General features: G+C 42.5%; 1 protein-coding gene across 1 annotated transcript in view; it reads left to right on the top strand.

Moving 5' to 3' along the window:
* The first annotated feature begins 540 nt into the window (after positions 1 to 540).
* Positions 541 to 13715, top strand: part of PCCB (propionyl-CoA carboxylase subunit beta) — an 86979-nt gene continuing 73804 nt past the window's right edge. Inside the window, exons 1-5 of the mRNA XM_039256478.1 lie at positions 541 to 750; positions 3573 to 3692; positions 4681 to 4749; positions 7636 to 7692; positions 9900 to 10013. Of these exons, the coding sequence (XP_039112409.1) occupies positions 568 to 750; positions 3573 to 3692; positions 4681 to 4749; positions 7636 to 7692; positions 9900 to 10013 (543 nt within the window). The 5' untranslated portion in view covers positions 541 to 567. The remainder of the gene's footprint in view (positions 751 to 3572; positions 3693 to 4680; positions 4750 to 7635; positions 7693 to 9899; positions 10014 to 13715) is intronic.

Raw genomic sequence — 13715 nt, 5'->3', positions numbered from 1 at the left:
TCCTAGCTGATGCTGAAACTGTTCGGCCCACATTTTGAGAACTACCCAGTAGAGGTTAAGTGACCTGTGCTTAATACACGGCAAATAGTAGGTCTATGTGTGTGAATCCTGTTTGTCTTGGCTCTTGATAAAATCACTCTCCCTCTCTGTGCTTCATTTGCCTCATCTGTGAAATCAGGATAATAAGATAATGCAAGTGACTGCTTTAAGCCACACCTGGCAGTGTTTAACGCATGTTGGTTAGCTCCTATTATCTACTCATTTTCTGAAGGTGGTAGGACAACCAAACTCGAGGTCTAGGTAGACAGAAAAAAAACAAGGATTAAGTACATCTTCTGAGCAGCAAAGAAGGCACAAGATCTGAGGGCAGTACTATCTTTCTCAGGGTGAACCCCTAGCGCGGTAGGGGCACTCCTACCCTCAGGTCTTTCTTCTACGCACGCTGTGATGTCCAACCCACAGGGTCCCTACGTCCAACTCGTGCTGCGCAGGCGCAGAACCCTATGCCCACGCTCGACGCACAAGCGTACTCAGGCGCACCAGTCGGGAGCTCGCCGCAGAACAAAGATGGCGGCGGCAACGCGCGTGCTGGCGGCTGGAGCAAGACTCAGCACTATGGTGGGCGGTCTCCGGGGCGCGGCCCGCAGCCTGTGTAGTCAGCCCGCTTCGGTTAACGAGCGTATCGAGAACAAGCGCCGCGCCGCGCTGCTGGGAGGAGGCCAGCACCGCATCGCCGCGCAGCATAAGCGAGTGAGTGCTACGGAAGCCCGACCATCCCCTCGGGGTTCGCAACCTATCACCGAGTTGCGAACGCTTGCGGTGCGCCCAGTGCTTTCAGCCAATCCGCGCGATGCCGGGGAGGGGCGGGGACGAGAAGGTTCACCTTGAGAACCTGCTGCCTTTCACCAAGTGGCAGGTAAAACGAGAATAAGCACCCTTGTGCTTCATTTCTGAATTTTTAGACGGAGCTCTTGGGCCCCAGACAGTCATTCACTTAACATCTATAAACTTTTGGACCAGTTAATCACTAGAAGTCAGTTTACTGAAAGAAGAAAATAGTATTTCTCATCTCACAATCTTACTGGTTGAGCTACAGAAGCGATGATAGGCAATTAAAAAAATTCTTTCTATACTACTCATGCTCCATGAAAGAATGGTGGTAGGTTCTTGCTCCATTATGGAAGCAGGAAAATAGAAGCATATGGTAGGGGGAGTAATTTGGGCCAACTTGCACATTAATCTGGGGCGGGTTGAGCCCCAGAATCTTGTGGGAACTTCTGTCTCCTCAGTGCTGGCTGAACGCCTTTAGGGTGTCAGCATGCATCGACATGCTGGGTAGAAAGGCACGATGTGCGCGGAGGCAGGGAGGTTTTTGAGGGGAGAATTGCAGCTGGCCTTCAGAGATAAGCTGCATGGCCATTTAGCAGCAGGAGAAACTGAGGCCCAGATGAGTGACCCGGGACTTGAAAGTAGGCTCACGCAATGCGTTACTGACGTGTGTGAAACTGGATCTTCGTGCTGGCTGCGTTAAATAATCAACCTGGAAGATGCAGAAGTGAAATTCTTAGAGGTGAAGGGTACTGCGACACATGTCAAGCGTCGGGGTGGTGACTGGGGTGGAAGATTGGGGGTCTTCAGTGGGGAGATTCGAGCTCTCAGTGAGGAGATTCGAGCTAGTTCTTGATTGAAATCTAGGTGTTGATTTAGATGTAAATTCCCATTTGACTGGAACATGAGGTGGCCGTTCCATTTTGACAAGTTACTTAATCCCGAGGAGTAAATTTATTCTAAACAGAAAACAGTAATTTTTTTTTTTGCTGACATATGTTTTTCTTTTAGACACGTACCTGGAAGTAAAATTGCTAGAACATGTGGAATTATATTTAACTTTTCGAGGAACTTCCAGACCATTTTTTAAAAAAGATATTTATTTTTACAAATAGTTTATTGTCAAGTTGGTTTCCATATAACACCCGGTGCTCATCCCCACAAGTGCCCTCCTCCATGCCCATTCCCCCCCCCCCGCCCCCCCATCAGTCCTCCGTTTGTTCTCAGCAGAAAATAGTAATTCTTAACTCTTGGGAGTGAGATGTAAATTTGGTTGTATGTGGTGCCAGGAGTGCTTTCCCTCCCTCCCCCTGGGGTGGCTCTGTCTGGGTTAAAGGAATCTTTACATCATACTTTGGAAAGACCTGTCAGTGCTCCTGTACACTCTTTCTTTGGGGCCCATTGCTCAATTCCTCCCTGGAACGTCACCCCACCTCTTCCCTCAGTGGACCCTATTGGGTTTTGATGCAGGCTCCAGAAGCTATTTCTCTTTTGCCAGAGCTGACTTAGGAGGCTGACTTGATTTAAATCCTCCACTACACCCCCCTCTTAAACAATTTTTGGGCTACTTCCATAGGATAGATTTCCAGAAATGGAATTACTGGGTCAAAAGATAGGAGTATTTTGAATACTCTAATATATGTTGCCAAATTGGTTTCTGGAAAACTTCCTCTAAAGATTGTCTGTTTTTTTAATTTTTAAAAAATGTTTATTATTTTTGAGAGAGACAGACAGTGCAGGCAGGGGAGGGAGGGGCAGAGCGAGAGGGAGACACAGAATCCAAAGCAGGAGCCAGGCTCTGAGCTGTCAGAGGTCATGACTTGAGCTGAAGTCGGATACCCAAGTGACTGAGCCACCCAGGACCCCCGATTGTCTGTTTTAAAAAGGACCTCACTGGTTTTGGCTACTTTCTTATGGGGAAAATAAGAGCCAATTTGAGAAGGTTTTTCCCTGGGGCGGAGGGAGGGCAGAGGACAGTGGGCTTGGGTGGTTTGGCTTGGTCTAAGGGCTTGAGAGTTCAAGCAATAGAGGCTCTTGATAAGTTGAAGTCTCCAACCTCACCCCCCTCCAAGAAGCATTTTTTTCACTCCTCTCAAGTGAGCTTTTTACCACTCTCACTCCTTTTCATTTCGGGCACTACCTGCTGTGGGGTTGCTGTCATACCATAGTATCACTGTCAGGTGTGGGGTTTCTAAGCTGAGCCCAGATGTAGGATAGATAGGAGAAGCCATGGAAGAGGCAGGAAAAGAGCCAGGAAGTAGTCCTGAAAGTGTCCTTGGGGTTGGACACTAATGAGGTGAGTTTGTGTTGGCTTCCCTAGAAGAAGCTTGTGACTCTGGGGGTGTAGTCTCAGGCCCTTCACCCAGCCTGCTTTAGTTTTCCACCTCCTACTTTTCCATTTTTCTTTTTATTGCTCCTTAGGTCTCCAGTAAATATTTGTGAAACTAGTTATCTTGTTCCAGGGTCAGGCTCTCCTTACTCGCATTTCTCTCCATCTTTTCCTCCTTCCGCTTCCTTATCTGCCTCCCTCCCCCGGTGGTAGCTCCTGGAGCACCTTGTCTGCCCTGATTTTCTTACCAGCTGAATTGTACTAATAACACCTGTGTTTTGAATGGGTTGATGGAATAGAGGCTTTCACCTGAGGTGAAGGGGCAACCCTGTCTTCCTGGCTCACTCATGAGCGCTCCTTTGCTTACTGACTTTGTCTGTGATGACATCACTGAATGGTTTTTGTTGTATTTTAGGGAAAGCTGACTGCCAGAGAGCGGATCAGCCTGCTGCTGGACCCTGGCAGTTTTGTTGAGAGCGACATGTTTGTGGAACACAGATGTGCAGATTTTGGAATGGCTGCTGATAAGAATAAGGTATCTTTTCACAGTGGTGGTGTGACCCTGTAAGTTGCACTGTCCAGCCATGGCTCTGCTGGCCTACTCATTAGCCTAATAATGAAGGCCTTCTGGAACTCAAGGTACATTTAACAGTTTTCAAGTTTGGGGCCTGAAACTGCAAAAGTGCCTCTGAAGAAGTACTATTGGGCCTCCAGGTCCCCCCAGTTGCCTTTGCAGATGAAGGGATGGGAATGGGAGTGGGAGAACTCATACCTTGTGCAGTGACTCTGGCCCAGTTTCCAGGTCTCTGGTTGTTGGTTCAGAGTTCTCACAGTTATGGAGTGACAAACTTAGAAGGAAAGGTGAGAGTGTCTTGGTTGTGTTCTGATCTGTCTAGCCACCAGAGACCCCTAAAGCAGGACCACTTGCCTCTTTTGACACTTTTGAGTTTATGGAGTTTTTAAGATCAAAGTCACCAATATTTCCTTTTTTAATTGGATGTTCTCCATGGATATGTAGAGTTCTTTGGACTCACTTTTGATCAGTTTACGTCAGGTCTGCATGTATGCTGTTATTGACCAAAGATTTGTGAACTTGGCATCACATCAGCTGGCTTGAGTCCTTATGGACTCCAAGTAAAATGATGGGTTTGTCTTAAGGCTTGGAGGTGGGGTGTGTGGCTTTCTAGAGTTGCCATGTGTCATTATATGCCCTTCTCCTTCCTATGGCATTTGGTAGCAGTGGCCCTAGGGTGAGTCTTGATTATTTTGCTTATGAGAAGGAAGATGAGGCCTAACTATAATGCCCTTTACTTCTATTGATGAACCAGTAGCCTAGTGCTTGCTATTGCAGAGCTGAGAGGGGAAGGGGAAATTCCTTCATGTTCTTGATTCATATTGAATTTTAAGAAATTTCGGGGAATATTGTTTTATTTTTTTGGTCTTTTCGTTGGGGCATAATTGCCAAATTCATTAAAAGATGTATTTGGGTTTTTTAACTTTTATTTTTCTGTTTTTTCTGGTAGTTTCCTGGAGACAGTGTGGTCACTGGACGGGGCCGAATCAATGGAAGATTGGTTTATGTCTTCAGTCAGGTATTTAATAACTCCAATAGGCTGAGCTTTCCTGGAGGGCAGAGCCAGGGCCAAATATGTGAGAAGAAAGTCTTGAGAAATGAAAACTTACCTGTAGTGGGGGCAGATGAGGGATATACTTCCTGTTTTTCAGTGCATATGTCCAGAATATTATACTATAGTATGTGTTTTTTTTTTTCTTAGGAAGACTCCTTAGTCTGTTTTAGGGACAATCACAGGCAATAATCATGTAGAAAGTCCCAGGAACCAGGAGTTTATTCTAAGTGAGTGGCATTTTTCTTGGCAGGGTAAATGTGTGCCTGAAGGGCAGCAGTGTCCTGGGCAATGTATGGACCTGAGAGAGTGCTGTGAATGTAGCCTGGGTGGAAGGGATTTGACTCTCAGGACCATAGACCCCTGAGTTTTGAGCTTTCATGAAACTATTCAAACAAGTTTTGTTAGGCTTCATAAAGACAGATACAGTTTCTTCACACTGAGACCATAGAATATACTAGGCAGAATAATGGCTCCCAAAGATGTTCAACTCCTAATTCTCAAAACCTGTGAATATGTTACTTACATAGCAAAGGGGAATTGTGTTGCAGCTGGAATTAGTGTCACTGATTAGCTGGCCTTAAAGTAGCCTGGGTTACCCAGGTGGACACATAATCATGAGGGTCCTTAAAAGAAGGAGAGGCAGAAGAGGAGGTTGGAATGATGTGCTTAGAAGGGCTTATTCTGCCATTGGTGGCTAAGAAGATGGAGGAAGGAGGTCATGAGTAAAGAATGGAGATGGTTGCCAGAACCTGGAAAAGGCAAAAAACCAGATTCTCCCTTGGAGCCTCCAGAAAGGCACCTAATCATGCTAACCTTGAGTGTAGCTCGGTGAGGCCCATGTAGGACTTCTGAATTACAGAACTGTGAAGAGAATAAATTTGTGGTGTTTTAAACCACTGAATTTACGGTAATCGTTATAGCAACTAATAGTAAACTAACACTGTATTATTTTGGGCTTGATTACCACCTCTCCCCATCTCAAGGGTTGGAAATATGCATATGATTCTAAATACTTAGTTCCTTTTACAGATCTAAAATTATAAAGCTTGTTAAATATTAAAATTATGGGTTCAGTATTAAAATAACTGGTTAATTTTATTTATTTAAAATATTTAAAAAATATTAGAGAGAGAGAGAGAGAGAGACAGCATGAACAGGGGAGGGTCAGAGAGAGAGGAGATACAGAATCTGAAACAGGTTCCAGGCTCTGAGCTGGCTGTCAGCACAGAGCCCGACGCGGGGCTTGAACCCACGAACTGTGAGATCATGACCTGAGCTGCAGTAGGATGCTTAACTGACTGAGCCACCCAGGTGCCCCTAACTGGTTAATTTTAAATGTATTGGACTTAGTATTCATTTACTTAATGAATTACCTTTGAAGTGTTTTAAAACTGTTATAAATGGGTCTACCAACTAAGTAGAAGAAATTAAGAGAGGTAAGCAAAAGCTTGTACAGAAGGAATGATTGATAAGGTAGCTAGTACAAAGTAAGTTATTGTATTTTCTGAACTCAACTTTCTAACTTTTGAGCGGGTACAAAAATTCATTAAATTGATACTTTTGATCACTTCTTAATGCGCATGGGGTAGGGTAGAGTGAGAATGGGGGCGAGGAGAGGCAGATGACTGAGCCAGAGTTCCTGCCTTGAAGAAGTTAACCGTTTTGTAGATAAAATGGGGCAGGACAGGAGTGTCTTCAGTACAGATGAGGGCAAGAGAGATTCTGGGCCAGTGCTGTGGGCTCGGGACAATGGACGATCACATTCAGGCTTGAAGAATGCTTTAGGGAAGGTGGGGCATTTGAAATAAGCCCTGAAGGACACTGAGGATAGGGAGTGATGAACCGGCTTTTTGGTAGTGGTCCCCAAAGTGTTAATATCTGCAGTTATTTTTTCTGAGGAACTTCTGCTTTTCCAGAGAAGCAGCCTTAGTCTCTTACTGATTATTGGCCATAGGTATGTTATGGGGGAGGAGATGAGGGGGGCAGAAGGGGCCATTACTGCTTATTCATTCATTATATAGGTTCCTAATCTCACCTGTTTTTCACCTCACCTTTGCTTTCTTTTGCTGCTGGTGATTGTGAATTTAGAGTCCCTCTGGTGAAATTGCTTTAGAGAATAAATGTATCCTCTTCTCAAGGTAAAGGAGAGGCCCTGTGGAGTCCAACTGCTCCTAACACAAACTTTTTATCAATCTGTCCTCCCTCCCTGCCCCTCCACCTCCCCTACTACTTTCTGTAGTTCGTGGGTTGTCCCATCCTTGTGGTTACTCCCCCTGCAGTATATAGGCTTCCATTTGGTCCGAGTCACATATTCTTCTTGTGCTTTCAGTTCCCCTGAGTTTGTTCACTCTCTCCTTTGCCATTGTTTCCTTTTACTTTTTTGTCCTCCTGCGCTGAATCTGTTTTTAATTACCTGCTGTCTTTTTGAGGTGGTTCCTACAAGAAGACCTTTATATCAGAAGCTGATGAAACTCCATAAACAAGAGGAAGCCATGAGGGCTCTGACTGACATTTTTTATCTCTCTTGTCAAACTGGCAAATGTTTCTAATAATAGAAATGCCTGCTTGACATCTACAGAATCTGATTTTTCAGGTTAATTCTGCATGAAAAGTGTTTCTTAGAAAGCTAGGATTCATTTTTGTAGAGCAAAGACTAAGTCTTTTGCTCTTGACAATACATGAACCCCCTTTAAGATACAAATTACTCCATAGAATAGTGAATAAAAGACCATAATTTTTTTGAACTTCTGAAAATCCTTCAGAAACTTTTAATCAAGAGTTTTTCATTTCCTCCTCCTCCTGGCTCTTCATTCCTGGCTAGTGACTATATTTTATTTGTTTTCTTTTTAGGATTTTACAGTTTTTGGAGGTAGTCTGTCCGGGGCCCATGCCCAGAAGATCTGCAAAGTAAGTATTTAATATGAAAAACCCAGTACTTTTGTCAGATACATAATGCATATTAAATATTGGGGTGCAAGACAATGAGCTGTGTATGTGGGGTGGCTGCGGGCCCAAATGTCCTTTTAGTCCAAGGCAGGAGTCCTTAACATTTTTTTGTATCATGGATCCCTTTGCCAGTCTGGTAATAATTTACATGCATAAAATATGTAGGATTACAAGAATTAAAAATATTAAAAAAATTACAATTTAATATACATGCCTTTTATATTTGTTTATTTTGAGAGAGAGAGAGAGAAAGAGAATCCCAAGCAGGGATCTCTGCACTGTCAGCACAGAGCCTGCCATGGGGCTTGATCTTCCCAACCATGAGATCGTGACCTGAGCTGAAATCAAGACTTTGATGGTTAACCAACTGAGCCACCCAGGTGCCTCCATTTATAATCTGTGTGCTTTCTAATTTATCAAATAACAAGATTTAGCTGTCCATCTAAACTGCTACAGTTTTAAAGTAGTCATGAGTGAAAATGGTATTTCAAGATATCTGCAACAACTTTAATGTGACATAAAAATATCCATGGCTTCTATTAATATAAAGTCACAGGCATTCCTAATAATAGTTTTTTTCTCTCTGTGTTCATAATTAAATTTTTTTTTTTAATGTTTTATTTATTTCTAGGAGAGAGATAGAGACAGCATGAGCAGGGGAGGGTCAGAGAGAGAGGGAGTCACAGACTGAAACAGGCTCCAGGCTCTGAGCTGGCAGTCAGCACAGAGCCCGATGCGGGGCTCGAACCCACGAACCGCGAGATCATGACCCAAGCGAAAGTCGGACGCTTAACCGACTAAGCCACCCAGGCGCCCCTCTGTGTTCATAATTAAAGGAAATGCTAAAGACCAGCTAGAGTTAATAAAGATAAAGATTAAATTTTTTCCCATTCGAGGCATGGATGAAATCTATTTACAGACCCCTTTGGGTTCTGAAGACCCCAGGTAAAGAGCCCATGGTCTAGGTGGAGAGTCCAGTCCCTAAAGAATAAAGAACAGTGCAAGGATTACATGGTAGTATTTTAAAAACGCAGCTAGTGATGAGATGCTCTGGAGATGAATAAAAGTATAGATCGTATTTGGAGAATTTTGGAATTAAAGGTATGGTTGACTATTAATAGCCGAGCTGCGCTTCCCTGTGTAATGGAAAACCTGGATTCTAGATATGATCTTGTCATATATTATTTCTGAAACCTCGGTCCAATCACTTAACTTTTAATCCTCCCTAATTTTTCTTTTCACTGCCTCTGTTATCATGGCTGAATGAGAAAATGGAAGTGAAAGTGCTTTTTAAACTGAGAAGGCTCTTATGAATGTTGCTTATTAGGCCCTTCACTACTGACCCAGGAAAATATGGCTTATTATAAGTGAAATCAGGCCTGGGCCTGGCTCTGGTTAACAGATGGATCTACAAGTACTTTCATAAAAATACTACTTTGGTATTGTGTCTACTGTCAATTCTTTCAAAAGAGTAAAGGGAGGTAGGGAGGTGGTGGTGCCTGGCTGGCTCAGCCAGTACAACATGTGACTCTTGATCTCAAGGTCATGAGTTCTCAAGGCCATGCCCAAGCCCTCCTTTGGGCATAGAGCCTATTTGGGGAAAAAAAAATTATGGACAAGACTGGATACTGGAAAATATTACAGCCTGGGCCTGTGGCTCAGAAATGGTTGCTATGAGCAGTCTTATCCCCTGCTGGTGGGAAGTGCTTTGGCTCTTGGATGCCTGAAGGGCTTTATAATCAGCGCTTAAAATTTTGGCTATCTGTTTTCCTTGGAGGTACCTAATTATCATGGGGGGTGAAGCCAGTGTTAATGACTTCTGTTTTGAGAAGTGTAATTAGGGGCATGTGAGTGGCTCACTTGGTTGAATGTCCAACTCTTGATTTTGGCTTAGGTTGTGATCTCATGGCTCATGAGATTGAGCCCTGCATCCTGCTCCCATTCCGACAGCATGGAGCCTGCTTGGCATTCTCTCTCCTCTCTCTCTCTCTGCTCCTCTCTTTGTTTGCATGCATGTGCTCTGCTCTCTCTTTTTCTCTCTCTCTCTCAATGAACATTTAAAAAGAAACATGCACTTGGAACATTTTCCAGAAAACACCATGGAGCTTTATAAATTCTGTTTTTGATAAAAAGATCAGATGTCTCAAAAGATTTCTTTGCTGTCTCAGATCATGGACCAGGCCATGACAGTGGGGGCTCCAGTGATTGGACTGAATGACTCTGGGGGAGCACGGATCCAAGAGGGAGTAGAGTCTTTGGCTGGCTATGCAGACATCTTTCTGGTAAGAAACCATTTACAGAGTAAAATAGCACGAGGCGTAGGTTCTAAGCTGTGTCCTGGTTAGAGGTTCCCCATCCCCATTCCTTGTTCTCTGCCTTATGTCTGTTCTGTGGCTTCTTCCTGTCTCACTGGGGAAGGCATGGAAGGTGTATGAAAAGCAAGAGAGTAGGTGGAGAGGGTTTTGTTTTTTTTTCACAGAGGGCAGCTCTTTGGGGAAAACAAAATTAAGGATTACTTAGAAGGGAAATACAACTAATTATTTTTCTCACAAGCAAGGGACATGGAATATAAAAGTTTAAAAAGAATTGATTTGCTAGAATTAGGGATTTAAAAAAATGTAGTACTTTTTATTTTGGTTAAAACACAAGATCATCATATGAAGTTCAAGTTGTAGTACAAAGAAGAATAATCAGGCAGATCCCACTATTGAGAAACATTTGGTGAATCAGCATATCGGATCTCTTTCTGCTTACTTTGAAACTACAAATAGAAAGAAATGAAAAACACAAAAGTAAATTAGATGTGTTACTTGAAGTAGGAAGTATATTAAAAGAAAGTAAAAGAGACTGGGGTAAGGGAGAGGGATAATGCCAGATGGAAACTTGAGAAAAGGGACAGATCTGCCTTTCTGGGGAGGGGAGGAGGAAAGAGGGAGAAGGCAGGAAAGAGGCAGACATTGTTTCTAATCAGGCCAGCTGTTCTTGTCATCAACTGTAGCCTGCAGGCTTATGATCGTTTTATTCCTGACTATTGCCCTTTGTGATCTGTCAGAAAAATGCTTATTTATGAAAGCTCTTCCGCTAGTTGTGAGAATACATATGTTCATTGAGAAGCCTCTTTGTAGATCTTAAAACTACTTTTTAATCTTTAATATTGAGCTCCAGGAATAACCTACTGGGGAGAATTAGCACTTTGGGCGGCATGGTCAGAACACTTTAGGCCTGGAAAATCTCCTTTGGCCCCTAACCTGGTAGTCACACGTATGTTGGAAATGGGGAAAGAATGCATGGCCCTAAGAGAAGTGGCAGTAAATCCCCACGTTTTAGAGGCTATCAGGGTTTTAGAATAGCTCCTAGTAACTCATCTTTGTGAGTATAGGCTGCAAGTTGTGTTTTGTTTTGTTTTCAGGATATAGGCCTCCGTGACTTTTTATTTTTTATTTTTTTAATTTTTTAATGTTTTATTTCTAGGAGAGAGAGAGAGAGACAGCGTGAGCAGGGGAGGGTCAGAGAGAGAGGGAGTCACAGACTCTGAAACAGGCTCCAGGCTCTGAGCTGGCAGCACAGAGCCCAACGCGGGGCTCGAACCCACAAACCGCGAGATCATGACCTAAGTGAAAGTCGGACGCTTAACCGACTAAGCCACCCAGGCGCCCCTCAGTGACTTTTTAATAAGTTATTTACTAATGCTGCTTGTCCTTTCTACACCTCCAGCCACTTCCTGCTGCCTGTACTATTAAAGATTTTTTTTGTGGGGCGCCTGGGTGGCTTAGTCGGTTAAGCGTCCGACTTTCGCTTAGGTCATGATCTCGCGGTTTGTGGGTTCGAGCCCCGCATCGGGCTCTGTGCTGACTGCCAGCTCAGAGCCTGGAGCCTGTTTCTGAGTCTGTGTCTCCCTCTCTCTCTGACCTTCCCCTGCTCACGCTGTCTCTCTCTCCTAGAAATAAATAAAAATATTAAAAAAAAAAAAAAGATTTTTTTTGTAACTTTGATATAATTTCAAATTTTACGTAAAAATTGCAAAACAGTGCAAGGAACTCCCCATATGTCCTTTACCCAGATTCACCACTTGTTTACATTTTGCCCATTTGCTCTGTCATTTCTCTTCATATGTATATATTTGCAGGTTGTATTTTTCTGAAACATTTGAGAATAAACTGGAGATTGTACCTCCTTTAGCTCTTAAATCCTTCATTGTGTGTTTCCTGAGAACAAGGACATTCTGTGATAAAGTGAGTACAATAATAGAAATCAGGAAGTTTAACATTAATTCATCAATATTATTCTTAGGCACTTCTCAGATTTCATCAAATGATCCTAATAAAGCCTTTGGTAGCTGTTCCCCTGACGCCTATGCTCCATTCAGTACAGGACTAAGTACTGTCTGTCTTATCTATTTAATTTCCTTTAATTTGGAACAGATTCTCAGTTTTCTTTGTTCTCTATGATCTTTATGATTTTTGGAACAGTTTTATAAGAGAGAGAGTTTACAAACCCTAAAATCTATCCATTGTAAGCATGTAATTCAGTGACTTTTTAAATTCCAGTAAAATTAACAACAGTGCTAGTTTCGGGTGTATAACACAGTGATTTAACAATTCTGTACAGTACTCAGTGCTCCTTATGATAAGTGAACTCTTTTTTTATTCTGAGAAAGAAAAAAAGTGCAAATGGGGGAGGGACAGGCAGAGGAGCTGAAGTGGGCTCTTTGTTGACAGCAGAAAGCCTGATGTGAGGCTTGAATTGATGAACCATGAGATCACGACCTGAGCCAAAGTCAGACACTTAATTGACTTGAGCCACCCAGGTACCCCATAGTAAGTGAACTCTTAATCCCTTTTGCCTATTTCACCCATCTCCCTCCCCCTTCTGATGTATACAGAGTATACATCAGTTCTGTATATTTAAGAGTCCTTTTTTGGTCTCTTTTTCTTTTATTCATTTGTTTTTGTTTTAGGTTTATTTATTTTTGAGAGAGAGAGAGCTGAGTGGAGGAGGGGTAGAGAGAGAGGGAGACACAGGATCTGAAGCAGGCTCCAGACTTTGACCTGTCAGCACAGAGCCTGATGCAGGGCTCGAATTCTTGGACTGAGAAATTATGACCTGAGTTGAAGTTTGGATGTTTAACCAACTGAGCCATCCAAACACCCTGCATTTGTTTTGTTTCTTAAGTTCCGCATATGAATGAAGTCATACAGCATTTGTCTTGGGTTTTTTTTTTTTCTTTAGTTCTTTCACTTAGCATTATACTCTAGCTCCATCCACGTTGTTGCAAATGGTAGGATTTTAGTCTTTTCTATGGTGGAGTAATATTTGTGTGTGTGTATTATCTTTATCTATTGATGGACATTGGGTTGCTTTCCTTATATGGCTATTGTAAATAATACTGCAATAAACATAGGGGTGCATATATCCCTTAGAATTAGAATTAGTGTTTTGTATTCTTTGGGTAAACACCCAGTAGGGTGATTACTGGATCAAAGGGTAAATCTGTTTTTAATACTTTCAGGAACCTCCATACTGTCTTCCACAGTGGCTGCATAAGTTTGCATTCCCACTAGTGGTGCATGAGTGTTCTTTTTTCTCCATGTTCTTGCAAATACTTATTGTTGTGTTTTTGATTTTTGATATCTCACAGGTGTGAGATGGTATCTCATTATGGTTTTGATTTGGATTTCCCTGATTGTAACTGATGTTGAGCATCTTTTCATGTGCCTTTTGGCTAACTGGATGTCTTCTTTAGAGAAATGTCTGTTCATGTCCTCTGCCTAGTTTTTGATTGGATTGTTTTTGGAATGTTGAGTTGTACCAGTTCTTTATATATTTTGGACACTAACCCTTTATTGGATATGTCATTTGCAAATATTTTCTCTAATTCAGTAGGTTGTTGATAGTTTTTTTTTTGTAGGAAAGCATTTCTTTTTCTTTTCTTTTTTTTTTTTTTTTACAAATAGTTTATTGACAAATTAGTTTCCACATAACAC

This window comes from Hyaena hyaena, unplaced genomic scaffold (assembly GCF_003009895.1).
Source record: "Hyaena hyaena isolate Hyena2069 unplaced genomic scaffold, ASM300989v1 scaffold_575, whole genome shotgun sequence".
Classification (NCBI taxonomy): domain Eukaryota; kingdom Metazoa; phylum Chordata; class Mammalia; order Carnivora; family Hyaenidae; genus Hyaena; species Hyaena hyaena.
This window is presented reverse-complemented; position numbering and strand designations above follow the sequence as displayed.